General features: G+C 37.8%; 1 protein-coding gene across 1 annotated transcript in view; it reads left to right on the top strand.

Annotated features, from left to right (window-relative positions):
- Positions 1-580: 580 nt before the first annotated feature.
- Positions 581-27,681, top strand: part of ank2a (ankyrin 2a, neuronal) — an 85,914-nt gene continuing 58,813 nt past the window's right edge. Inside the window, 1 exon segment of the mRNA XM_048197342.1 lies at positions 581-1,475. Coding sequence (XP_048053299.1) covers positions 1,353-1,475 — 123 coding nt within the window. The 5' untranslated portion in view covers positions 581-1,352.

Consider the following 27,681-nt stretch of genomic DNA (forward strand, 5'->3'; position numbering starts at 1 on the left):
CTTAGCGTGTATATTTTACAACATTTGCTACCCATTTAAAGCAGAGTAAAACAGCATATTCAGTTAAGAAAAATGTAGAGAAGGACTTTTTTGTAATGCTGAGCAGATCATTTTATTTAGATGAAATATTATGAAGACAACCCCCCCCCCTCCTCCTCTTTTTAAAAGAAAAAGATTTAGCTCTCTCTGTCTCTCTTTCTGCTAAATGTACAGTAGTAAATCGCCATAAATATGATGCAAAAATACACTGACAACCAGTTTCAGTAAAAAAAATATATATTAATATTTACATTTCATTAGTTTTTTCATAATGTAGCCTACAAAATGACTTATTTTTTACTTACAAAATGTTTTGTCTTGAACATAATGTAAATTTTAACCATAAAATGTACAGATCATAATTTTTCATACTTCCCCTAAATTTGTTTTATGGCAAGTTAACCAGTTAGGATTTTGCAAGTATATATATATATATATATATATATATATATATATATATATATATATATATATATATTATTTATTTTTTTTAATAAAACAATACAAATTGGAGAGATTGGGGATAATTGTCACTTTTTACTTGTGAAAATGTATTTGGCTAGAAAGCCATTGATCATTTCTGCTGATAAAGTTCATTTAACACCATGTTTTGTGATAACATGCCCTGCTGTTTGGGGTAAGCTGTCACAATGGAAACTTGCCATTAAATAACATGGGGGAAAAAAAGAGTTAGCTCTCGGATGAGGTATGGAATAATAACTTATTTGCATATGCCACTTGGTTTGATATTTTGCTATCCAATGCAGTTATGAAATTCGTACGTTTTAGATAAGACTTTAGTGTCCAAATACTTTTTGGGTCCACTGTATACAGCTATTAAGCTATTAAATCCATTTTGGTTTTGCCTCGTCATGTGTAAGTGGAGGTTTGGCTTATGGAGGAGGGGAGTGAGGGAGAGAGAGAGAGAGAGAGAGAGAGAGAGGGGGAGTACGGGAGGGGGCTACTCAACACGGCGATGAGAACATCGCTCTTATTGCGCCTCTCTTACACCATCGTATATCTATCTCAGGCTTATCGTTAATTACCCTCATTCGTTCTCCATCTCGGTCAGTGTTTCATCACTGCAGCATCGGTGCATGTACATGTGAGCAGCAGGAGTGCCGCAGGACACCGCGCGCGAGACCCGCACCGTCACGCCACAGGACATTCGTCTCTCTCCTACTCTCGAATACAACCACAACATGTGTCGGAGCTTCAGCCTTCTCATCTGAGGCCGGAGCACAGGTCTCGACAACCGCAGTATCCGGACTGCCAGATACCGTTTCGTGGACATCATCACGCACTGAGCCAGAATGTCAAAAAGCTCGGCAGAAAGTCAGAGCAGGGGCGGCTCCGTCCGAGACGTGAGGATGGCCTCTTCCAACAATACCTCACCCGAAGGAGGCTCTCCACCCCACCAGAACCGCATCCGCCAGGTCAGTGTGAGCGTGTGTGAAATTTACGAAACATTCAGCTTTCTGATAATCAGCAGCCTGTGTGTGGGCGAGCGTAACACCCGTGCTTCGCAGTCTTGTGGTCCATGATGCGGAGGATGAGGCGTTGTCCTGGTTACCGAATCCTTCTAAAGCATCAGTAGACTATAGCAATGTAGTCTGATTAATTTCATCATGGCAGCGTTGTTTTGTAAATACATGGGCACGTTGAGGCAATTATCTATCTATCTATCTATCTATCTATCTATCTATCTATCTATCTATCTATCTATCTATCTATCTATCTATCTATCTATCATAAAAAATCTGCTAAATGTACTGTAAATAAATAACCATAAATTTTATGTAAAAATACACTAATAACCAAAGTTTATCATAACAAGCCTGTTCATAAACCATAGCCAATATTCATATGTATTAATCCTTATTCAGATTTTCTTTTTGTTGATTTTTTACTTTTATGTAGCTTGTAAGGTATTATTTTTATAATATTAATTATATATTTTTTTACTTACAAAATGTTTTATCTATCATAAAAATCTGCTAAATTTACAGTAAATAATTGTCATAAATTTGATGTAAAAATACATTAACAACCAAAGTTTTTTATAAACCATAGCCAATGTTCGTATTTATTCATTTCTATTCATTCCTATTGTTTCTTTTTTGCTGTTATGTAGCCTGTAAGGTATTATTTTTATAATATATATATATATATATATTTTTTTTTTACTTACAAAATGTTTTGTCTTGAATATAATGTACATTTTAACCATAAAGTTACAATTCATACTTTTCATATACTTCCCAAAACACAAGTCTTGTTTATGGTAAGTAAACCCATTAAATGATTTTTTATTTTTATTTTTTTTTTTTTACCCCCATTCTATGTAATGAAGTTGCTTTTAATTTCGGGCCAGCCTCTACGTGATGCTGTAGTGACTGTGTGTGTTGACTGCCAGCGAGGTTCACACCTGACAAACTGCTCAGTTAGAGCAGCATTGTTTAGATCCTTAGGGGTCGATGGTACCATTCTGGCATTTTGCCATGTTGAGATTCAATTTATTAACCGTGGTGTTTTTACGCATGAACTCACAGCTGAGCAGAGCTTGTTAAATATATAAAAAAGAGAATATCCAAACAGTGGTTTTTCTGTCACACCCTCTTAAGAGCCCTACAATACCAATCTTAGCCTCACTCACCCTGCTCATATGCTTATTGCAACCCAATTCATCAATAAAAACCAGCCATAAATAAGTGATGGCCTGGCTGAGTCATGTAGGGCATTAGCTTGTCTGCATGGATGCATAGATGCCCTTCCGTGTCACTCAAAGGTGTAGCTTGTGTGATTTGTTGCTCTGAGCTTTCCCAAAGATATTTTCCACCCTATTTTTCTTTATCATTTCACTTTTAGAGCTGTCAAGGCGTAGTGCCTGTGGCGGGTTTTTCTTCATGGTCTGTTGAACTACATTTAAACTCTGGGTCTAAATTTGCCTTTCATCTCTCCATTGTGATGTATCCTAAATCGGTCTTCTCACTGTTTGCGCTCTGACATCATGGTCACGCCCTGTGCCAAGAGCTCTTGTAAGATTTAGCTGGTATAAATGAAACCGTTCAGCCTCGACAATGCTTTGAATGTTGTATTGAATATAGATTATAGATGATATGGAATATGCACTGCTCAAATAAAATATCCTGTTACCTGTTGTCCATATGCTGAAAGACTAAGCAGAAGTCTTTTTCTAAAGCTATTTCCTGTCAAACACACTAATGCAGTTTCCTATTGGATCCTGAGTTATGATATGAGAGAGTGCTGTCAGGGTCTCTCTGGGTAATTAGATTCCAGTAATGGACCGAGCACTGCAGGCACATACACACAGGCGTCATCTTAGTGCATGCATACCATCTACTGGCACTCCTAGTCTTTGTACACTGGCTAAAACAACATTTGTTTCAATATGTGGAAGTCTAGCAATTGTGCCACATATACGTATAATAAATGCAGCACGATCTTTGTTTGGATGTACTTACAGCAGTCAATATAGGAAGTAATATTGCATAGTCTAATTCATTTAAGGTGCAATCTACTCTTAATTTCTGTGCACCAACTTCTTAAACCAAGCAGGATGAATGGAGGTGGGAAGTGGTCCGAGAACAACGGGCCTAGTATGTTATGGTGCTTGTGTTGCAGGTCTAAAAATAGGCTACCATCAGTCTAGTCATTTCTACTGCCACACTCTGGTTCCCCTCAGGAGTGGGTAGTTTATTTCTACCTGCAGGGCTGGTTGGGCAGGCACTTCAACTACATGGAACCAGTTGTTAGCGGATGGAAGAGTGTCATAAACATTCCTGTACAGAACATTGTAGTGGGCAAAGTGTGTTAGTGTACTTAGGATGTTTGAGCTATTTGTGTGAGTATAGGCAAATTTTATTTTTAAATATATAGCATAAATATACTCAAAGAATGGACCTTTTATAAGGTAATAACATGATTGTCTTTGTCGGAATAAAGTCTGGTCCACCTTACAGCTTTTTCTGACTAAGAACCTTCATTTCAGAAGTATTTTTCCCATTCATTTTTATCATAACTATTTTCAAAAAAGTCATGGTTATAAGCCTTGAACTAAACCAACCAGCTACGAGGTGAATCAAACTTTAATTTGAAACAAAAAAAGGGTTTGAAAATTGGACAAAAAGAAAAAGGTACAAGGCTGTGTACTTGACAGCTTTAAAGGGTTAGTTCACCCAAAAATGAACATTCTGTTATTAATTACTCACCCTCATGCACTTCCACACCTGTAAGACCTTCGTTCATCTTCAGAACACAAATTAAGGTATTTTTGATGAAATCCGATGGCTCAGTGAGGCCTCCATTGCCAGCAAGACAATTAACACTTTCAGATGCCCAGAAAGGTACTATAGACATATTTAAAACAGTTCATGTGACTACAGTGGTTCGAAGTGTGTATCAAACTGCCAAAGTCATGTGATTATATTAAACAAGGCTTCGTTACGTCATAAGTGTATCTAAATTTCAGTGTACTTTGGCAGTTTGATACACGCTCCGAACCACTGATTTGAAACAACAGATTCGTAAAGCTTTGAAGCTTCATGAAGCAGTGTTTTGAAATCACCCATCAATAACAAGAGTTCAGTATATGGAAATGACATACAGACATACAGTGAGTCTCAAACTCCATTGTTTCCTCCTTCTTATATAAATCTAATTTGTTTAAAAGACCTCCGACGAACAGGCGAATTTCAACATAACACCGACTGTTACGTAACAGTCGGGGTGTATGCCCCGAATATTTGCATATGAAGATCCATTTTGAGGGTTATATTAGCTGTGTAAACTTTGTTTATGCTGTTCAAGGCAAGCGTGAGCTCCGTGGGCGGGGAGCATGAGCATTTAAAGGGGCCGCAACCTGAATCGGTGCATAGTTAATGATGCCCCAAAATAGGCAGTTAAAAAAATGAATTAAAAAAAATCTATGGGGTATTTTGAGCTGAAACTTCACAGACACATTCAGGGGACACATTAGACTTATATTACATCTTGTAAAAAAAACGTTCGATGGCACCTTTAAATATGTCTTTAGTAGCTTTCTGGGCATCTGAAAGTGTTAATTGTCTTGCTGGCTTGCTGGCTTCACTGAGCCATCGGATTTTATCAAAAATATCTTAATTTGTGTTACAAAGATGAACAAAGGTCTTACGGGTGTGGAACGACATGAGGGTGAGTAATTAATGACGGAATTTTAAATGTTGGGTGAACTAACCCTTTAAATGTGCAGTAAGTGATTTCTGAGAAATGCTGCTGAAAGTGGATTGGACCGAGTGCCACAACACACATGTAGCCGATCAGCAATGGCGGCGTATACATTCATGATGGTATGTTTCACAGAACTAAGATGTTGCTGTTTTTGTAATGTTAGCTATAGTAACAGGACAGTTTTGAGTGTCATTGCTGTGTGCTGCTGGCAACTAACACCGTGTCCTAACCATCTAGCTGTGACCGCGACACACGATGAGTCTATTTTAGAAACGGTTTCTGTTTTTCTGTTACATCGTGGCTGAAACAACAACACAAAGTATGAAAATGATCATCTTAAGTACTGTTTATGTGCTTTATTTAATGTTAAAAGCTTCTAATGTGTGTTGAATATCATTTTGTCTTTTATAGCCATACTGAAAGCAACAATGGACACTTCACCTCAGATTTTCAAAATAAATAAAAGGAAAAAATAAGAACATTCAAAGTGTCAACTCATTGTGAATAGACAAGTGTATTCTATGACAAAGATTGTTTCAATAACTCAGTATGTATTTTTAATAATGATAAAGTGGTGTAATATTCATGAATTTGATTATGTACATATCCATTTTGTTGCGAGTGCCAGGAGCTTGCAGAGAAAGCCCGCCCTCACGCTCTTCTGATTGGCTGTGATTTTTGATTGGCATTATCGCGTCTCATAGTCGCGTCACATCTAGTGTGGACAGATAAATTGCTTGTTGCTGGAATCTTATTGCATCGCGTTTGGTTAGGACACGGTGTAACAATTAAATCTTGCTTGTATATACTCTTGTGTACTGTATGTTCATTTTTTGTTCTTCCTTGTCGTTCATTTGTCATCTTCGCTTTATTTTTTGAGAAGCATTTTTTTGCTTCACGTCAGCTAGATAAAGAGACATCCACTTTTACATTGTGTTCGTGCATTTTGGGCCGGAGCAATAAGGGGATGGGTTTGTTTGTTTGGGTTGATTTGAAATATCAACAGTGTTTCTCAGAAATCACTTACTGCACCTTTAATGAGGGGAAGAACTACAATACCATGAAGCATTGCAAATGACAATCTAAATAAAAAAGATATTATTTAAAGGTGATAAAGAGGATCTTTTCGTCGACTGAGAAACCAAAGACTGTTACTGAGTTTTTGAAATGAGCGCATGCGTAAGAACAACCCCCCTTCCTTTCGAGGGAACGCCTCCCAAAATTCGTGCACGAGTATTGGAGCACGAGTGTTTACCACCGGCATTCGCTGTATCGTGTTAGTGGATTCATTATGTCGGACTCACTGCAGGTAACTCATAATCTGCAGTTGTTACTCCTGTCTCCGGACAAAAACATTGCATGCGGCGCCTGTGGAGTGTGTAAAGTTACTGGAGCGCGCAGCTGCGCACGTCTCTCACAAGGAACGTCACGGCAGTGATTGACAAGCCAGAGGGCCAATCGTTTATGCGATGATCGCGTAAACGATTGGCTGATGTTTTTAAGGCCCTACCTCGTGCACAGATGATGTATATTAATATTGTTCCTTTCAGTGCACCTAATAAATCGTCTTTTATCAGTTAGTAAAGACAGTTTCAAGTAATATTGCAAAAATGTATAAAACAAAACATCCTCTTTAGCACCTTTAAAGATGTTGATTATGTATATAGAATCAATGTAGTTTATTTTTATTGCAAAATATGCCATCTGGCCACAGTTAAATTGTTTATATATGCTGTTTAGGAGTGGGTTTATCTGAAATGGTTGATACCACAATAATATGTATTCAAAAGATTGTACAGCAGTGTCGACCTGCAACTGAAAACCTGAAAACTCTAAAAAATAATAAAGCTTGATTATTTCACACACATTCCTGTTAATGTATATCTAGTTTACTTGGCATTAAGTGCATTAAATTTGGAGTTGTTCCTCGAAAGTGCGCTATTACCAGTATTACCATTAAATTTGGAGTTGTTCCTCGAAAGTGTTCCTGGTGCAGGGTTATAGTTAACTAAAACCACAAAAAAAAAAAAAAAAAAAAAAAATGTTACTTGAAATAAAATAAACTTTAACTGAAATAAATTAAAATATATTAAAAAAACCTTATTTTATTTCAGCTAGTAACATTTCTCATTTCCGTTTACACTAAAATGAACTAAAACTGAAATAAAAATAAATAAAAGCTATAAAAAAATTGCTAAAATTGTAACTACAATTAGAATGAAAAAAGAAAATAATAATTTATTATTATACAGTGAATATTAATAAAAACTATAATAGTATCTTGTAATTACAGGTGCATCAGTTCTTCTTGAATTTGTTTACGAACCAGATTGGAACTTGTGATTTCGGCCAGGTCTTGCTATTTTTGTGTGTAATAGGCATCAGGTGGTCAGTAAACAGAATGTGGGCTGGCCAATGGACATGCTGTCAGAGGCTGAGAAAAATAACATGAACTATTACCAGTTGTCATTGTATTCATATCAAATTTATTTGATAAATATTTAGATCCATGAGAAATAATTCTGTAAATGGAATATATGCCTATCCAGTGTTCAGAGGGCTCTGCCTCATCTTTTCTATCATTTATTCACTCATACTGCATTCGCTTGAGGTTCTCATACATAGTGAATAGAGGAGAATTATCAATCTGGCTTAATGCCTTTGAAGTTTTCTTATTAATATATCACCGCGTTGCCAACATCCTGCTGTTCCCTGTGTGAATTCATGTATTATACTCAATAATTTATGCCACTGCTTTCAGCTGTGGCTCATTTTACAGCCAAAACTGTCTGAACAGGTACTGTCCAATGTGTAGGTCTTTCAGCGGCTGGCTGTTTCAGTTCATCTCTTCTCTCTTGTCCTCTATTTGTCCATAACTCACTCAGTCTCTCTCTCTCTCCTCCCTGTGGGGGAAGTATGATGTGATGTACAGGAAGGAGACTGTAATGGAGCAGAAGGATTTTTATTGCATTATACAGCTGCACGCTGGTGCATTGTGGGTAATGGGTGCCAGGCCAGGCTTGCCCTCTAAGGACTGTTTCCATAGCAACCTCGCTGTCCAGCACTGTCTACACACAACTTAAAACTTTAATGATCATCATTATTGACCGTGATCATCCATTATCATCATTGCACACATTATGATTTTGATGCCATACGGAAGTTTACACAGAAGCTGTAAATGTTGATGTTTGCTAAACTGCAGTAGGCTGTATGGTAGTTTGCCATTTCTTGGTACCACTAATTTTAGTATTATCATGTCTATTACAAGATTATAGCGTAACATGCTCCTTTAAAAACATGTATTAGTCCTCACATATGCCATTTGACAATAATCAGTGAAGGGGAGCTGGCATGAAATACAATTACTTTAAAATTACATAAAGTAGCACTTTTCTAAATAATTTTTTATATTAGAGTTAGAGTACATTGGATAGTTGTACTTTTTAAAGATTATTTGGTAACACTTTTTTTGCTATGTTAAGCTGTATAAATTAACATTAATGTGTTTCAAATTAACATTAATGTATTTCAAATTAACATGAATTAACAATGAACAATTGTATATTTCTAAACTGACTGGGGGAAAAAATCGTGTCCTTTGTTAGTTTGTGATACCAAATGTTAACAAACCTAACCTTTTGTAAAGTGTTACCGATTAAACTAAAAATCAGTATGTAGAAAAAAGTTCATGTTCATGTCAGCTTTGCAAGATAAGAAGGCAGAGCATAATATTATTACACATTTATATAGATATTAATGCCTGACAAATAATAGCTGAGATGGAGGTTTTAGATGTTGTTTATCTGAATTTGGTTGGATGCTAATGTACTGAAAAATGACATGAGAAGCTAATTTAATTGGAAAATGTATTAAATCAGCAGGTCTGGCTAGTTTAAGGCAGGACACTACAGGTAAATAGGGTAAAACTCATACGCAATACTCATAATAATCTAACTAATATCACCATACTTTAGCCAGTTGATTCATCACAGTATATTATGATAACTGTTTTGTATTACAAGTTTTCTGAAATGTTTAAATATGCAAATTAAACATTATGTAATTAAATATGCACTCATTTGCAAAGCCATTTTATTTTGTTGACATTTTAGACTACAGGTTTTTAAGGACCAGATTTACTAACAGCTTGCGCCGACACAAACCCTAAAACTACTGTCGGGATTTACTAAAGACACGCAGTGCAAAATTATCACTGAAAAGGCGTGGACTGAGTTGTTTTTGCAGCTGACCTTATTGCATATGCCTTTGTAGGAGTTTCCCTTTCAGACGCAAAATTTATGGGAGGAGAGTATTTAAATGAATCACGCGACACGATTTACTAATGTTTGCGCTAATTTACTGGTAGGCCATTATTTAAAACCATGTCTTAACCTGAATTTTGCGACATGGCTGCAATTGTTGCTGCTAGGAGGAGACACCGCAGAGAACAGAGAGCGCGTGGAAGAAGGGAGAAAATATTTTCCACTCGTATTAATTTCTTTGGAATGCCAGAGGAAGATGCTATCCGAACATATCGTTTGCCAAGTAATGTTGGCCTTTATATTATGCGTACGTGTTTGTCATATTACATGTAACAAATTGCACCTGTGTCAACCTGCACCTGATGAGCATCAGCTCTGCTTATTTGCGACCCAACGCTAATTTGTGCTGCTCTTGGTAGATTGCATTTGTCGTTTTGTAAATGATTTGACTGCGTCTGTGTTCTTTAATTTGCGAGTCAGCAGTAGATCATGCACAAAACTTGCCACACCCATTGGCGTATTTGTGGAATTGCGCTCTCACGCTAATTTGCTCCATTTAGTAAATCTAGCTCTAAATGTGTATTTTGGATGTTTTCTTTCCACTAGTCTGAAAGAACACATATGGAAGCAAATTAGCCTCAATCTCAAAATTGACCAGTGGCTAAAAAAACCCAATAGCTTTGCCTGTAATGCCTTGCCTTATTTTTTTGAGAGGTGAGGGTGGGAGTATGGGAAATGCATGTCATACTTTAAAATATTTATGAAAAACCAATCAGGACTTCCCGCAACAGTGGAAAATGGATCAATGATGACTTAAGGACGGGTGAAAAACAGATGGGTGGATGGATTAGGAACAATTTGAAAGATGTGGTGGATACATTAACATGTCACCTAAAAAGAAATATCAAATGGTTTCCATGCCCTTTGAAGGATGCTAAATCGGTAGACACAGTGCTTTAGCCTTTAGGTCAGTTCTCCTGATAAAGATTGACGAAAATACTCGGTGCACACGTCAAATACAGGGTCAGCTCACCTCATACACCTTAATAACTGGAAAGCTTCCCAAAACTTGCATGTCTGCCAAGGTTAATGCCTTGTGCTGCATGTTACTTGAAAGCATCTGTAAGGATAGGGCAGACAGAATGGCTCATCACACACACATGCATACACAATAGCCTGCCCTTCCCAGAGAGCTAATTGAGTAGAGTGTGTTTACGGAGCCTTGCTGATGCTCTGATGTGATTGCTGTCCCGTCTGCTGTCTGAATAATTCTATTGATCCGTCCTCTTTTTCTATCTCTCTCCCACTTGTTTCTTTTTTTCAATAACTCAATATGCACCTTCACTTTTTCCATTTTCCTCTCAAAACTCTCAGGTACATCCTTAATTGATGCTGAAGTTATTACTTGGTCATTATCGGGCAGAATTAAGTTGGCAAAGCACGTAATTTGTCAGATGATTCATTATTTATCAGTTCTTTTAGGGAGCGGCTCTTTCTACCGAACAATAGATCTGATGTTTTAGTAACCGCCTCGCATGACTGCAGAACATTTTCTCTGCATCTAAATCACATTATGACAGTGGGAGAGGAAAAAAAGATATAGTTTGAAAATTCAGTCATTTAAATTCTTGATACATTAGTGTAACATTTGATTGTATCCAAAGATCAATGTCATGTTAAAGCTGTAATTATTGATTTGTAAGATTTTGGAGCCAATATTAGCATCCAAAATAAATGTAAAATTGTTTTGATACCTAGTACTACTACTACTTCTTTTCTTTTTTTTTTTTCCAGAATGTATTGAATTTGATCAAATTTCAGTTTTTATATATTCCAGATATTACAAGCAACTGATTTTGGGTGCATTTCCCAAAAGCATTGTAAGCAGATCATAGAAACAACTGACACCAATAGTCTCCATGATATAGTATCGTTCAAAAGTTTGGTTTCAGTAAGATTTTTTGTTACCAAAAATTGTCAAATAAATGCTGTTCTTGTGAACTTTCTATCATCAAAGAATCCTGAAAAAAATGTGTCACGGTTTCCACAAATAAATTAAGCAGCACAGCTAATAAGAAATATTTCTTGAGCACCAAACCATATTAGATATGCATATTTGGATGATTTCTAAAGGATCATGACACTGAAAACTACGGAAGAGGATTAGGGCCAAGCAATAATAAAAAAATAAAACCATCTCGAGATTAAAGTTGTTAAATTTCGAGAAAAAAGTCGAAATAAAATGTTGAGAATAAACTCATTAAATTATGAGAAAAAGTCGTTAAATTACGAGAAAAAAGTCGTTAAATTATGAGAACAAATTCGTAATTTAACGAATTTGTTCTCGTAATTTAATGACTTTTTTCTCATAATTTAATGACTTTATTCTTAACATTTTATCTCGACTTTTTTCTCTAAATTTAATGACATTTTTCTCATAATTTAACGAATTTGTTCTCGTATTTTAACAACTTTTTTCTCGTAATTTAATGACTTTATTCTCATAATTTAACGAATTTGTTCTCGTAGTTTAATGACTTTTTTCTCGAAATTTAATGACATTTTTCTCATAATTTAACGAATTTGTTCTCGTAATTTAAAGACTTTTTTCTCGTAATTTAACGAGTTTATTCTCAACATTTTATCTCGACCTTTTTCTCGAAATTTAACAACTTTAATCTCGAGATGGTTTTATTTTTTTATTATTGCTTGGCCCTAATCCTCTTCCATAGAAAACTGAAGTAATGGCTGCTGAAAATTTAAGAATAAATTACATTTTAAAAAATATTAAAATGGAAAACAGTTATTTTAAATTGTAATAATATTTCACAATATTACTATTTTTGATTAAATAAATGCAATCATGTTGAGCTTAAGTTTCATTTCTTTTTCAACATATAAAAAATCTTACAGAAAATCTGACCCCAACACTCTAAAAAATGCTGGGTTAAATATGGACAAACCCAGGGATTGGGTTGTTTTCACCCAGCCATTTTTTTCAACCAATTTTGGATTTATTTTTTAGCCTGCAATATAGTAATATAGTGTTACGGTACTGGTGTAGAGAGACGAGGCAGATACGGATTTCCACAATACATATACTTTTACTAGAATAAACCAAGGCAGGAACACCAAACATACACGTTAACACAACAGAGAACGGACAAGGAGTGCAGGGAGTGAGTGCAATATATAGGAGTGCTGACAATAGAGTCCAGGTGCAGGTGATCCGTGATGATGAGGAACTGACAAGGGAAGTGAGTGCAGGTGAGGAGAACAGGAGGATCTTGGGATATGGAGTCCAGGGAAACAAGGGATCCGTAACAGTACCTCCCCCTCCCGGTAGGCGCGTCCTCGCGCCGTAGATGTAACAACCGGGAGGGGGGCGGGCGCCCTGGAGACCTCAAACCGGAGCAAGGGGAGGAGTAGACTGGAGTGGAGGTCTCCAGGGCAGGCTCAAACACCATGGCGGGTCAGGAGCCGTGGGCAGCCATGGCGGGTCAGGAGCCGTGGGCAGCCATGGCGGGTCAGGAGCCGTGGGCAGCCATGGCGGATCAGGAACCGTGGGCAGCCATGGCGGATCAGGAACCGTGGGCAGCCATGGCGGGTCAGGAACCGTGGGCAGCCATGGCAGGTCAGGTGCAGCGGGCAGCCATGGCGGGTCAGGTGCAGCGGGCAGACATGTAGCGGGCAGACATGGCGGGTCAGGTGCAGCGGGCAGACATGGCGGGTCAGGTGCAGCGGGCCGCCATGGCGGGTCAGGGACCGAAGGCTTCATGCCGTAGTGCCCAGGCGGCGCAGAAGGACCGGCGGGAGATGGCGGAACCAGCGGCTCCGCCGACCGAAGCGCAGCCGGGGCTCCAGAAGGCCGCAGTGTAAGACAGACGACATACAACAAAGTGAACACTGGGGAGAGTGAGGAGGCCAACTGGAGCTGAGGGACGGAGTGACGGAGCCAAGACGGAGGAGTGCAGTCCAGAAGTGAGGGCAGGCCGACGAAGGAACAAGGTGTGAACGGGGGCAGGATGGAGACTGGTGACACTGGTGGACTGCTGGACAACGGTGGAGCAGAGGGAGGTTGGAGCCGGGGTGTAGGTAATCGCCCAGAGGTCCGAGGTGGAGATCTGGGCGAGGGGGCTTGAGGTGGAGGTTCAGTGTAAACACAAATGGATGGAGGTGGGAGAGGGAGGCAGGGAGGGTAAACAGTCTTAGGGCTGTATGTAGTTTCAACCACAAAGTTCATAATAGGGGCTGGTTCGGCGGCGGCGGCTGGAGCGGCAGGCTCGTAGGCGGCGGCGGCTGGAGCGGCAGGCTCGTAGGCGGCGGCGGCTGGAGCGGCAGGCTCGTAGGCGGCGGCGGCTGGAGCGGCAGGCTCGTAGGCGGCGGCGGCTGGAGCGGCAGGCTCGTAGGCGGCGGCGGCTGGAGCGGCAGGCTCGTAGGCGGCGGCGGCTGGAGCGGCAGGCTCGTAGGCGGCGGCGGCTGGAGCGGCAGGCTCGTACATCCCCTCAAATACAATTAAAATCCCCACAGGCACTGGAGCTGGCTCTGTGGGGACTGGAGCGGGCTCTGGAGAGACTGGAGCGGGCTCTGGAGAGACTGGAGCGGGCTCTGGAGAGACTGGAGCGGGCTCTGGAGAGACTGGAGCGGGCTCTGGAGAGACTGGAGCGGGCTCTGGAGAGACTGGAGCGGCTTGCTTCCTCCTCCTCCGCTTACGGGACCCAGTTGAGGATTGTGGGTTCCGTGTGGGGCAGGCAGGGAGTTCGCTGGAGGGGTATGCGGAGGAAGCCGGAGGTTGACTGACTGGCCCGGCCAGCCGTGTTTCTGGATGGACTAGAGACAGACACCCATCCTGAACCCAATCCACGATAAATTTGGAATCATTTAACCATAAAATGGAATTTATGGTTTTGCTTAAGGAGAAACGATAATCGGGTTCACTAAAACGGATGGTGTCATCATCTAGTCCATCCAGAAACAGGGAGATCAAAACTGCTTCAGGCCAGTCAGACACATAAGCGAGCTCTACGAACTCCTCCACATACCTCGCCAGCGAACGACCTACCTGCAGGAGCCCGATAAGGCGTTCGCTGGCTGTCAGGGTGAGAGGCGTTGGAGGAGCTGAATCCAGGGAGCCGGTGAAAGTCTCCATTTTTTTTCTTTTTTTTTTTTTCCCTGTGGAAAATCCGGTCGTTCTTTGGTCCGTTCTTCTGTTACGGTACTGGTGTAGAGAGACGAGGCAGATACGGATTTCCACAATACATATACTTTTACTAGAATAAACCAAGGCAGGAACACCAAACATACACGTTAACACAACAGAGAACGGACAAGGAGTGCAGGGAGTGAGTGCAATATATAGGAGTGCTGACAATAGAGTCCAGGTGCAGGTGATCCGTGATGATGAGGAACTGACAAGGGAAGTGAGTGCAGGTGAGGAGAACAGGAGGATCTTGGGATATGGAGTCCAGGGAAACAAGGGATCCGTAACATATAGTAAAAGGCATGTTTTTTTGTGGGGTATTTTAAGCTGAAACTTGACCAGACCAAAGACTTATATTACATCTTGTGAAAGAGGGCATAATAGGTGCCCTTTGACCCAACCTGCTGGGTTTGTCCATATTTAACCCAAGTTGGGTTGTTTTTAACCCAGAATTTTTTAGAGTGAAACATTTGAAAGATATTATACCATGGTTTTGGGAAATACAATTCTTAAAATGTGGTAATGTTGTAAGAAATAGTCATCATGCAAATCAAGTGATAAAACATACTTGTGGATAGGCTGTTTTCAACTCTCGCCATATCAGAGCTAAAAAGACACCTTGTGTTTATAGCTTCTTACTAAACTGATCTGACATGGTCATTAAGACATTAGTAACAATTATCCAGACTCTCTGCATAAATTTGAGTCCACTTTGTATCTTATTCTGGCCAAGAAGCACCTGATTTGACAGCAAGAGACTAAGCTAAATAGAGGCCATAACCATAAACTATCCACCAGTCTTCAAAATGAATTAGAGTTCATGCAGTTTCATCTTCTAGCTGCACTCATTTTCATCGCACGTGTCCTTTTCACCAGAGTACATGCAGAATAAAATGAGCTGGGCGAGGAATAAGAAGCTTCTGGATTTAGTCACCAGGCTTACCGCTATTTGATTTCCGTAAATGTGTTTCTTTTCTTGCAGGCACTCTAGTTAATGTAAGATGATTCATACACTAAAGCAGTGAGTGAATGGATCATCATGTACTGTATTCTGTTAGTGTAGATAACAAAGTAATGGTTTATCATGGTCATCCCTATGGGGGATGTATAATATATACATTTTTTAGTCAGATTGATAGCTAAATCAATCCAATTGAGCTCAGTCGGAATTAAATTTGATTGAATTTTTAAGGGATGGTGTGTACACCAGAAACAATCTGATCAATAGGGGGAAAAATTAAGCATTTAACACTTGAATCCCACTATCTTCTCAAGAGTATTCAAAAATACCTTGCACAGTACAATGCGTATATTTACATATGTTTTATGTCTTATGAACAGGCCTATACTTATTTTTGTCCTTTGTCTTGGACAAATGAAAATTATACTCATGATAGCTCTAGTGACATGATCATAGTGGCTTTCTCTGGTGCGAATGCAGGGCGCATGCAGGTTTTGTTTTGTAATTCACATGTAAATGAATATGTGAATCAGATCGCAAAGTTCAGGGTTCATAGAACTTTCAGAATCTGAAATCGGACTGGATTCATTCATTGGATGAAAATGAGTGCATGTAAATTTACATATTTTATGGCTTGCACAAAAAGACATGGTATTGCCACAAAAAAGACAAATTCGTTAGTAGGGCAGATATTGTATGTTCAAATTATGTCTTCTGCAAGAACATAGTGTTGTTTCGAGCAATGTGAATTTTGCAAGGGTGTTGTTCTCTAGAGTGCATCTACATTTGTCTGTTTTCTCACTTTCTTGTTTCTCTCATGACACTCCTGCCTTCATCTCTTGCCTTTTATGGGTCTTTCTCTCGCTCTTCCTCAACAAATGCTCTCTCTCTCTCTCTCTCTGCATTTGTCAGTGTGTGTTTGGGTGTGGTCTCTAAACAGAGTTTGCAAAAATGTATTTATTTATTTCTACAGTGACATTTGAAAGCTTGAGAGAAGTTTCCGACCAGTGTCTTGGTCATGTAATTAAGAAATGTATAGATAATTCTCTAGAAGTGGGATTTTTTTACAGGCCTGTGTTTGTGTGCATGGCTGTTTCACTGCGCGCTTCATGACATTTACACTTCCAAAACTGTAAGACCTTTGTTCATCTTCGGAACACAAATTAAGATATTTTTGATGAAATTTGAGAGCTTTCTGATCTCCCTATACACAGCATCATCAAAAAAATTTGAAGGCCCAGAAAGGTAGTAAAGACATTGTTAAAATAGTCCATGTGACTACAGTGGTTCAACGTTAATGTTAAGTGATGAGAATACTTTTTGTGCGCAAAAACAACACAAAAATAATGACTTTATTCAACAATTTCTTCTCTTTCCTGTCATTCTCCTATGCTGTTGATGTTGTAAACACAGTGCAGTGCTTCCGGGTTCTACGTCAGAATGGTCAGAAAAGCTCTAGGATTTCTGACCTTAATTTGTGTTCCGAAGATGAACGAAGGTCTTACAGGTTTGGAACGACATGAAGGTGAGTGATTAATGACAGAATTTTCATTTTGGGGTGAACTAACCATTTAAGAGCAGAAATAAATAAATTAATCAATGAGCATGCATACAACACAATTGAAAAGATCCAGGAATAAAGATAAGAGAACTGATGATATAAATGCTGTGAAAAATAGGAGTCTACTAAATTAAAATGACAATCCAAATTTTTTTGGGAAATTTTTTTGAGGGGTTGAGCTTTTTGAAAAGCACTGTGGGTTGCATTATAAACGCATATTTGTCCATAGAGTTGCTGTCTCTGATTTTTGGCTGCATAATTTGTTGGCTGCAGTTTCAGATATTGGGAGTGTGCCTATATGGTGGCAGAAATGCTGTCTGGTAGCTCACTAAGTTTTGAGGTTGTGCCAGGTGTTTGTGAGTGGCTCTGTGTGTGTCCGACTTTGAGTCTTTAAAATTAGGATTTGTTTACACCAAGGCTTTTAAACAGGGATGGAAGACATATTTGTGACCGTATTGCATTAGCCAATATTCATGTTGTTGTTTTTTTCCCTGTTGTGTTGGTTTTGTTGAAAGCAGATAATATTAAGGCTTGTAAATAGTATATTGTTTCTTTATGCTAGTTTTCATTGTCAGTATATTGTAAAATATTACAATTTAAAATAACTGTTTTCTATTTTAATATATTTCTATTAAAATTTAATTTATTGCTATGATGGCAATGTTGCATTACTCCAGTCTTCAGTCACATGATCCTTCAGAAATCATTCTATTCTTTATTGTAAATACCTTTTTTCTTTAAAATATTAATTATGGGCCATAACAAAATAATTACTGGCTATCGTATCGGCCAAAATTTCTATATTGCTGCATTCCTGCTTCTACATCTAGTGCATTAGAATGATGGATTTGTGCAGAGAAACAGGATTGAGGGTTGACTGTGAGTGAGCTTTTATGAAAGATCGATGTGTTGACTAATGGCTTAATAACAAACACTGTAAGAGGTTCAAGACCGAATAGGTTACAGTTGATGTAAGTTGAAAAGTGCAGACTCAGCTATGAGACCATATTCATTGCCTACATCTACACACTAGACTCATAAACTTATATTTACTCATACTCTTATATTTAAGACTTGAATTGTTATCATTCACTTTCAGTGGAGATGTTTACCGCACAGTTACATCCAGGCTTCTCAGGCTGTCATTACAAGGTTAGTACTACAAATAGTGTTGATATATCATCCCTTATAAGTTACTGTAAGTCTCTTTAGATAAAAAGCACCTGTGAAATTATTAAAGTATACATGCAGAACGCTCTCATTGTTTTTAGTGCAGGGCCCTGACACAGCACTATTTGCCATCCTTAGCAGCTGTGATGGGTGAAACACAAGCATCCTGGATAATGATGTTCAGTAAGTGTGGAGATGATGATAACTTGTTGTCCCCTGGGATCACTGCTCTCTCCGCATGGATATTTGAGACCTGGCGCCTCAGCATACACTGCTCATGTTTATCACTGTATTGATTCTGTCCTCTTCTTGTCCATTTATCAGCACGACAAGACCTGTTCAAGCTCAAATAGCCATATGTCAAACATCTTTCTTGCTGTGTGGTGTTTTAAACATATTTACAACAGTTTTACAGCCTGATTCTTATCTGCTTTATCATGAAGTCCAACTGCAACTACATCGCAACATCCTGGCGACTCACAATTCTCTAGCATTGTGGAAGAAACTTTGTTTCAGACTTAGTATGTTGAGTATTTAACAATGAAATAGCTTATTGTGGACTAATTGACTGAAAACCAAAAAGCAGGTTGAAGGAACTTAATTGATCTTCCATTTTGCCCTGCTTTTCTGTCTATGTGTCTTTATTACACAGCTCTTGCTCTGCTCTGGAGACTATCAGTTGTCATAAAGGATCAATGTTTTATAGATTTTTTTTTTTTTTCTGCATCTGAACAGAATCTGCTTCTGTTCAGTCTGTTGCTTTTTTGCACATGAATAAATAACATGAGATGCACTTGTTAAAGATGAGAATCCCTTACTGGATTGTAACACCATCTGTAGTAAAGAAAATCTTTTCTATTCATATGAAATAATTTATAAAGGTGTTGGAATGGCACTTACCATGAATAGGAAATAGGAATTTATTTATTTTTTTCAAGATTTATATTTATATATATAATTATATATATAATTATTTATTCATTTTTATTATTATTATTATTATTTGTTACGACAATTTGGGACTAATACTGACAAGTAAAATCAAATTGGTCTAATATAATTGTACTTTTTTCCACTTTTTTGACCTCTGTAAATTCAATTACTGGTAGACAAATGTATTTATTTGTTGTTTTACATGTTCTCTTCTATAACAAATGTTATAGTTTGTCTTGTAGAAAGCATAGTTCCATTGATCCATGTTAGTGAGGTGCCATCAATGGTTATACTTGTTCCTATTTGGTCAACAAATACCACCAAAACTATGGTTACAATTCACTAACTGTGGTACATTTTCAGAGATCTTAGGTTCTGTATTGTCTTATAGTTTGTCTGCTAAGGGAACATGTATCTATCTCCTGGATGACCACTATAGCGTGAAGTTTAACCACCAGGTGTCAGTGTGCTGATGTCTAATTCACTGAGGTGTAGTTACTTTTGGGGGCCAAAAGGTGGTGTAGAAGTATTTTTACTGAGACTGAGCCCTGTCAACTATATGCAAACATCAAATGCATATAGTGTTTGGTCTCCTCTATGTGCCTTTTTCTGTGGATTGTCTTCTTGTAAGGGCCAAATTTCTGAAATATCCTCACTAACTTAGAGGAACATTTTGAAAACTGATAGGTAAGGTCAATTAATGTGTTCCTCAGTAATATAGTGACACTAATTTGTAAAATCCTTGTGAGAGAAAGTGAAACTGGATGCATTCAAATGCAGCCATAGAGTTGATGCATTCGATTGGCTAATTTAAGAAGATATACTATTAAAAAATATTGTTGTGAACCTGACAGAAAATCTCAAAACATTTGCAAATCCAATTCAGTTCACCAAGAAAAAAAATATCAAATGCAAATTCAACAATACTGTAAATGTATCAACTTTCACAAATGCTTTGATCAATATATTTAAAAAGATTAATACTGTATTCCACAATTAAAACAAAAAACAGGATTATTTATAATATATTTATAATTAAATATATTTGTATTTGTTTGAATTTGTTAATGTTGTAGTGTGCATTTTGATCAAATTTTGAATTTGTGAAGTGTAAATTGTGAATGTTAATTAGGTTATGCATTGTAAACAGGATTAACACTGCCGATTAAAAGTGTGCGGTCGCTAAGATTTAATAATGTTTTTGAAAGAAGGTTCTTGTGCTCACCAAGGCTGCATTTATTCAAAAGCACATAGAAAAACAGGGAAAAAAAAATATGCCCCTCCGAATGATCTCCAACAGGTGCAAGATCAAAAAAAGAAAAAAAAAAAAAAGAAAAGAAAAGATAAAAGGAAAATCCACACACTGTTTAACTACCTTTATTTTCAAAATAAAACAGCAATGTTTCGAATAAAGGTGCTTGTGCACGATCTTTATTGATTGAAACTTTGCTGTTTTATTTTGCAAATAAAGAGAATAGTTTAAAAATGTGGAGATTTTCCTAAAAAAATAAATTAAAAAAATGGTAATGCTGAGAAATAAGCAATTTATTAAAATGTAATTTATTCCTGTGATGGCAAAGTTGAATTTTCAGTATCATTCCTCCAGTCTTCAGTGTCACATGATCCTTCAGAAATCATTCTAATATGTTAAATTGCTGCTCAAGAAACATTATTATTATTAACAATGTTGAAAATAGTTGTTCTGCTTAATATTTCTGTATATGTGGAATCTTTTGTAGCATTATAAAATGTCTTTATAGTAACTTTAGAGCAATTTAATGCATCCTTTCTGGAAAAAACTGACCCCAGTGTAGTTATTCTGAGACTCTCCTGTCTCTGAGAATCAAGTGAGATCCTTACTGAGGAATAGTGACAATATAGATTTCTTTCTTCATAGCATCTGCAGTAGTCGCAGACCCCTTCAGATCCAAGGGGATTTATAGTTCAAACCTTCCTACAGCATCCTGCAGATTAAGTGTATTTCTTAATGGCACAATTGTGATGCCAAATGCTCCTTGCTGACCCTCTGATAATCAGCCCTGGGCATTTACCACAATGCACACCTCACCAGGTTGGCTCTGTGATTTCACTAGCTGTATGTCGGAGCATACCTTTCCCCTCCAGGTGGATTTGAATATGTAACTTGCTGTTGCCCTAGTGTATTCATCTCACAGTCCCCTGACAGCCTCCGCTGTGGTCTTCCCCAAACTCCTCCCCAGCTCCGATGAGCACGCAATGTGCCACAGGTGTCTCTGTAGACCAGCTGTTTGTCATGCTCTCGCTATTATCAGTATCACATATTTTTCTCTGAAACAAAAGCTTTTTTATTGTGCCTCTACTTATATACACACATTTGTGAAGCACACTCACATAGACTCAATCCTTAAGCTTTACTCGACACTATAGCTGGATGCCTCTACATCTGGACAGGCAGGTCAGCCCTCTTCCTCTCCCTCTCTCTCTCTCTCTCTCTCTCTCTCTCTCTCTCTTTCTCTCTCTGGTCCCTGGTTCACACAAGGCGATATAAATTCAGATTCCACGAGTGAGGCTTTTCTCTCTTCAGTCAACCAATGGACCAGACTATCTCTCAGTGGGGGGAAAAAGAGACAAACTGTTTGCACTGAAGAGACAGTTCACAGTGGATCAGAGTAGTTAAGTTATTCCGAGTGAATTGTGGGAGGACTGTGGCACAGAGCGTTTGTTATCACCTTATTCAGAGGAGGCACATTAGTAAGAGCTATAGGGAAAAGCAGAACAAGGACTTCATCCGTTGCTTTACATTAATATGATAAACTTTCTGGGAGTGTTCCACATCTGAAGTGATAGAGGAGTACCTGTGTTCGGTTTTCTGTGGTTTGGCATCATGGCACACGCAGCGGCACACCTGAAAAAGGCACGGGAACTAGAACAACCTCCTGAGATAAAGGCTCTCGCCAAAGCCAGAGAGAGACGCAAGAGACACAGAGAGAGAGCAGAGCGCAAACGCAAGGTATTGACACTTACGAACCATTAACAACAGCATTTTTACCTCAAATTCATCCGTGCAAGCTCAGATACAGCTGACCTTTTGACCTTTTGGTCACATTTAGGAGTGCATGCTGTTATGTTTAAATAAATGAAGACTTCAGATGCAAAAGCCTCTAAGTGCCATCTGAAATTTTCTTCTAAAATGAGCATTTTTATCAAGCTCGTATGTTTAGGTTTAGTAGTTTCACTTTAATGGCAATGAATAGGTCCTTTTCATTGCCATTAAAGTGAAATAACTGAACATAAACATACAAGCTTGATAAAAATGCTCATTTTATAAGAACATTTCAGATGGCACTTAGAGGCTTTTGCATCTGAAGTCTTCAAATTTACCATTATTTAATTTAACAGTGTGAGTGTCAAAATGTTTTTGGAAGTATCATAGTAAGAATGAACACAGACAGCACTTATAGTATTTAAAATAGTCAGTGTCTTTTATAATGTGCATATATATATATATATATATATATATATATATGTTGTTCTCCATATTTTAATCGTTATTTATTCTTTGTGAATTGTTAATTCTAGTGCTTTTAGTGTTAGCGGATGTAAAGTAACTGTGATGAGAGTTAATCTGTGTAGAATTCACATGTTTATAGAGGTCAGGGGGTGTGATGTCATATATGGACAAAGTGCAAGCCCAGCAATATCAATGAAATTATGAGTGCTTTGTAAACTTTGTCCTGCTCTGCCTCAATGTTATGCATATACATAATTTAAGAATGATTAATCATTTGTACAGTCTCTTTCTAATGCATTTAAATGTTATGATTCAGCAGCTCCAAGTCAGACAATATATGCGTGACATTTTGTGTAACATCTATAATATATAATATTTTTTGCTTTATATTTATTTTTAATTTTAATAAAATATTATTTAATTATTGTTTGAAAAATATATATATATTTTTATTTATTATTATTTTTAATTCTCATCCGTGGATAGAGAGTTGTTACTTGCAGTATGAATAATTAATACAGCATTTTTTTTTCTAGCATTTATATACTGCAGATGAGCTCTGTGAAAAATCCTAGTCAGCTGTTCCGCACCTGTTTCAGATACTGGAAGAGGCTTAGGAAATAGGATCATCCTTTATGCAAATATGTCTCTAGAGCACAAAATCTCATTGGCTACATATGCGATGACATAACTTTTTGATAAAACTCATGTGTTTTAGTTTTGAGCTTGCAATCTGCCATGCACTTACCAGTTTTGAAAATGTTTTACAATATCAAAGATTTTTTTTATTGCTAATTTATTCATTTTATTTTGTTTAATTAAAATATAAGTGTGATTTGTAGCGAATTCTCTTGTTCATTCTCTTTCAGTAAAATAACAACTCGTTATTCAAGTAATTTTGTTCAATGAATGTTAAAAAAAATTATATTTTAAATAGCCAAATTCCCCATTCTCCATTCACATATAATTTTTGATCATATTCCAAGTAAGGAAATCATTATAATGCAGCCAAAAGATGTGTTATGAGAAACACAAATGATTAGTTCACCTCCAGAGTATTTCGATCATTCATCACGTGACAGAAGCAGTGAATGAATCATTCACCATCACTACTAAAAGTGTTTGTCAGCACAGATGTGTCATAAAACATGTCCCTCAGTTAATTTGACCTGCGACCTGCTGCAGCCTATAACAGCTTGACTGGCAGTGTCATCATTACAATGTTTTCAAATGCTTTTGAAACTAGAAATCTTGGTTATCATAACTGAGATAACCTGCTTATAAGGACCAGAGCTGAGAATGTTTACATAGAATTACAAGTTGCATGTGGCAAACTTTCATGTATATTGTCAATTACATGTATATAGTACAATTTTACAGTTTTTATGTGTTTATAATGTTATTTACTCAAACATATTGCTATTATTTTTTAAATTAAAGCATAATGATATAATACACTACTGTTAAAATACTGTTGGGGTCAGTAAGTTTTTTAATGTTAATATTTCTTTTTTTGGTAAAAAAAAATGCTTTTTTGGGGGGTGGGGTGGACAGTTTACTTTTATTTAGCAAGGATGTGTACCAAAAGCAAAGACATAATGTAAATTAAAAAAAACATATTTCAAACAAATACTACATTTTTTCATCTGTTCATCAACCTTCTATTCAACTATATTAAGCAGCACAATTGTTTTCAACATTGATAATAAGAAATGTTTTTTTAACAGGAAATAGGCATATTAAAATCATTTCTAATATGATCATGTGACACTGAAGACTGAATTAATGGATAATTTGCACCACAGGAATAATTTACATTTTTAAATTTATTTAAAAAATGTACTGACCCACACTTTTGAACAGTATTGTTAATATTTTTTGCAATATTTAGTTTACATTAATATATATATTGCCTAATCTATCAGATAATTTGACTAATGGGGAGACAAATTATACTTTTTCCTGAAAATTAACTATTTATGTAGTGATATAAATATAAAAGCTTTAAATACAGTTTTTTTACATTCTTCATAAAGTCAGTTGTACTTATACATTTACAGAGTTCACTATGCTTAGTTCACTATAGCTCCAGTACTATAGTAAAACCCATATGTACATTGGTTAAAGGTAGGGTAAGCAATTTTTTTGCTGGGTTTTTTCAAATTGGGTCAAATATGGACAAACCCACCCGTTGGGTTTAAAAATTTATTTGACCCAAACAAGTGTTGAAAAAAACCCAAAATTTTTTTAGAGTGTACCTTTAACTGGGGGCATGACATTGATCAGGGCAGTCAATGGCAAGTCAATATGTCTGTAGTGGAAGTGTACCTAGTGCTGGATCAATGCTGACCACCTCGGGGCCAGAGATGACCCACAGACACCGATCCCATCATGCCATTCGGTCTGATTCACTGTAGGCATTACTATAGCTGTGTAATCTCGGTTTTACTCCTCATGGATGGTGGTGTTAAACTGCTTTGCAAGAGCCTTCACTGAATTGAGAAGCTGATATTCTTCAAGGATAAGAACCTCTTTTAGATGATGCTCCATGCTTTACGTAGTCTTGCAAATGTGTTGCATTTTAAACGCTATAGATGGTATGACAACCAAAGGTTTTTGTAAATAACACCGTCTTGCTCCAGTCAAGATTTTTTGACTTCAGTTGTCCCGGTGGATGCACATTCCTGGACCTCAGGAGGAAAAGGACAGGTTTCCCAGCTGGCTCTTCCCCAGCAGGATTGCCCTTTGCTGGGCCTTGCTCTGTCTGCCTGAGCGTGGAAGGGTTAAAAATAACCCAGCCCTGGATCCCGGACAGGGCGGATATTCGGCCTGATATAGCAATGGGAGACACGTTTACGGCCGCAGTTGTCAGTCACAAAGCCAGGCGGGAAGAGAGACAAGACTGGAAAAGAAGCGGAGACAAGTGCCAATACGGGACACAGATTCTCACAGAAGACGCGGGGCAGGGATCAGAGAGAGCACATAAGAGATGATGTTCGGGACCTGAGGAGAAAGATAGACATGAAAGTTTGGGGGATTTTGCATTAGCTGGATAGATGCTCTGATGCTGATAATTGAATGGGCTCCTGGGTACTACCTGAAGACTGAGGATAATGCAAACCCATAAAGCTAAGTGCATGTGAGCGAGTCGGAATCAATCTTCCGAGCAGCAATTTGATGTTCAGTGGTTGGTTATCACTGGAAAAGACACAGCAAGTGCGGAATCTTACGAAAGATCCAGACATTGATGTAAAGTGTAGTGCTGTTTTTTTGCAAAGCATGGGCAATGCGGCTATGTGTAGGGCGTGTGGTTCAGATAAAGGCCTGCGGACTATTGGAAGTGATCCATATCTGGACCGTTACTACAACTCTGTGGCAGATACCATGGTAAGGCAACCTTAATGATATCTTGGTTCAATAGAGGTTTGTTGAGGTGATTTTCCTGCTGAAAAGACCAGCATATGCTGTGCTTGGGATGTTGGAGTCATAAAACAGAACATAACTCACAATCTTTTTGTAAACATGGCGATAGCAGTCAAGATCTCAACTGGAACATTCAAATGTTTAGATCTTACTTAAAAGTTGCTGTATGTAATTTTTTTTTTTTGAATGTAGTAAAGCATACAATATAATATGTTTGCAGATATTTAGGAATCATGCTAGGTTTACATACTTGTTTCTTCGAAAACTACAGCCAGTTATTCTAGTTTGAAATGTGCGTTCTGTGTCGGAATCTCTGTTTTTGTTTTGGTTCGTGTGATCTCGCCCACTGCCATTTTACCCAATAGTATTTCGCCCCCCCTGGGTTGCCAGTTGGTGGAAAACAGCGTATTGCAGCCATGGAAGCCAGCAATTGAACTAGGTCAGAGATCGCAGATCTTCCCAACCTAAAAAGCCTCGGCATCCATCCTAAAAGCTCTATGACCGGAGGCATATTAAAACGTGGATAAATCAACTAATCAACTTCTGTTGTCTGGCTCGTCGCTCTCCTGTTCGTATCCTCAATCTGGCGTGAGCTTCGAGTCTGAGGTGGAGGGGGCGGGGCAAACAACTCTCTCCAATATTTTTAATTTGGACTGCAGTACCCATTTCAACCACTAGCTGCCAATATTACGTACTGCGCCTTTAAAGGGATTGTTCACCCAAAAATAAATAATTTATCATTTTGTTTCTGACATGTATGACTTTATTTCTTCAGTGGAACATAAAAGAAGATATTTTGCGAAATGTCAACGTTTTTTGTACATACAATGGAAATCAATGGGCACCAAAACTGTTTGGTTACCAACATTCTTCAAAATATCTTCAATGAACAATGTAAATGATGAAAAAAAAAAAAAATATTTTGGTGTTTATATAAACCTGCTGGAAATGCAAGCTGGTCTAAGTTGTAATAGTCAGTATTTTTAGACTTTTTAGGTGTTCCATTCATTTTTATACTTGATTTTTAGTAACCTATTCATTTATGTACCTTCAGATACCTTCATTAGCAATGTTATTCTTTTATTTTTTATTGTTCAGAATGTTATTTTAGGGATGTATATGTTTAACAGTTTCAAAAGTTTTTGTTTATGGTCTCTTTTATTGCTACAGAAGGTGTAATTTATGGGAATTTAAGGGGGGAATGGAATCAGGAAGTGTAGCGAGCCAGATTTGAACTTTTCTTGCCCATATGAGCTCAAATAGTGTAGCATGTGTGCAGGACAATTTCATGAACAAATGTATAGGGCCTATTTCCAATGGTTAAGTCTTATTCAGATCCCACACGTGTTAAAATGTGACCTCTTAACCTCAAAAGGAGCAGAGGTCATGCCTTGAACATTTGGGTCAGTA

This window comes from Megalobrama amblycephala, linkage group LG7 (assembly GCF_018812025.1).
Source record: "Megalobrama amblycephala isolate DHTTF-2021 linkage group LG7, ASM1881202v1, whole genome shotgun sequence".
NCBI classification, from domain to species: domain Eukaryota; kingdom Metazoa; phylum Chordata; class Actinopteri; order Cypriniformes; family Xenocyprididae; genus Megalobrama; species Megalobrama amblycephala.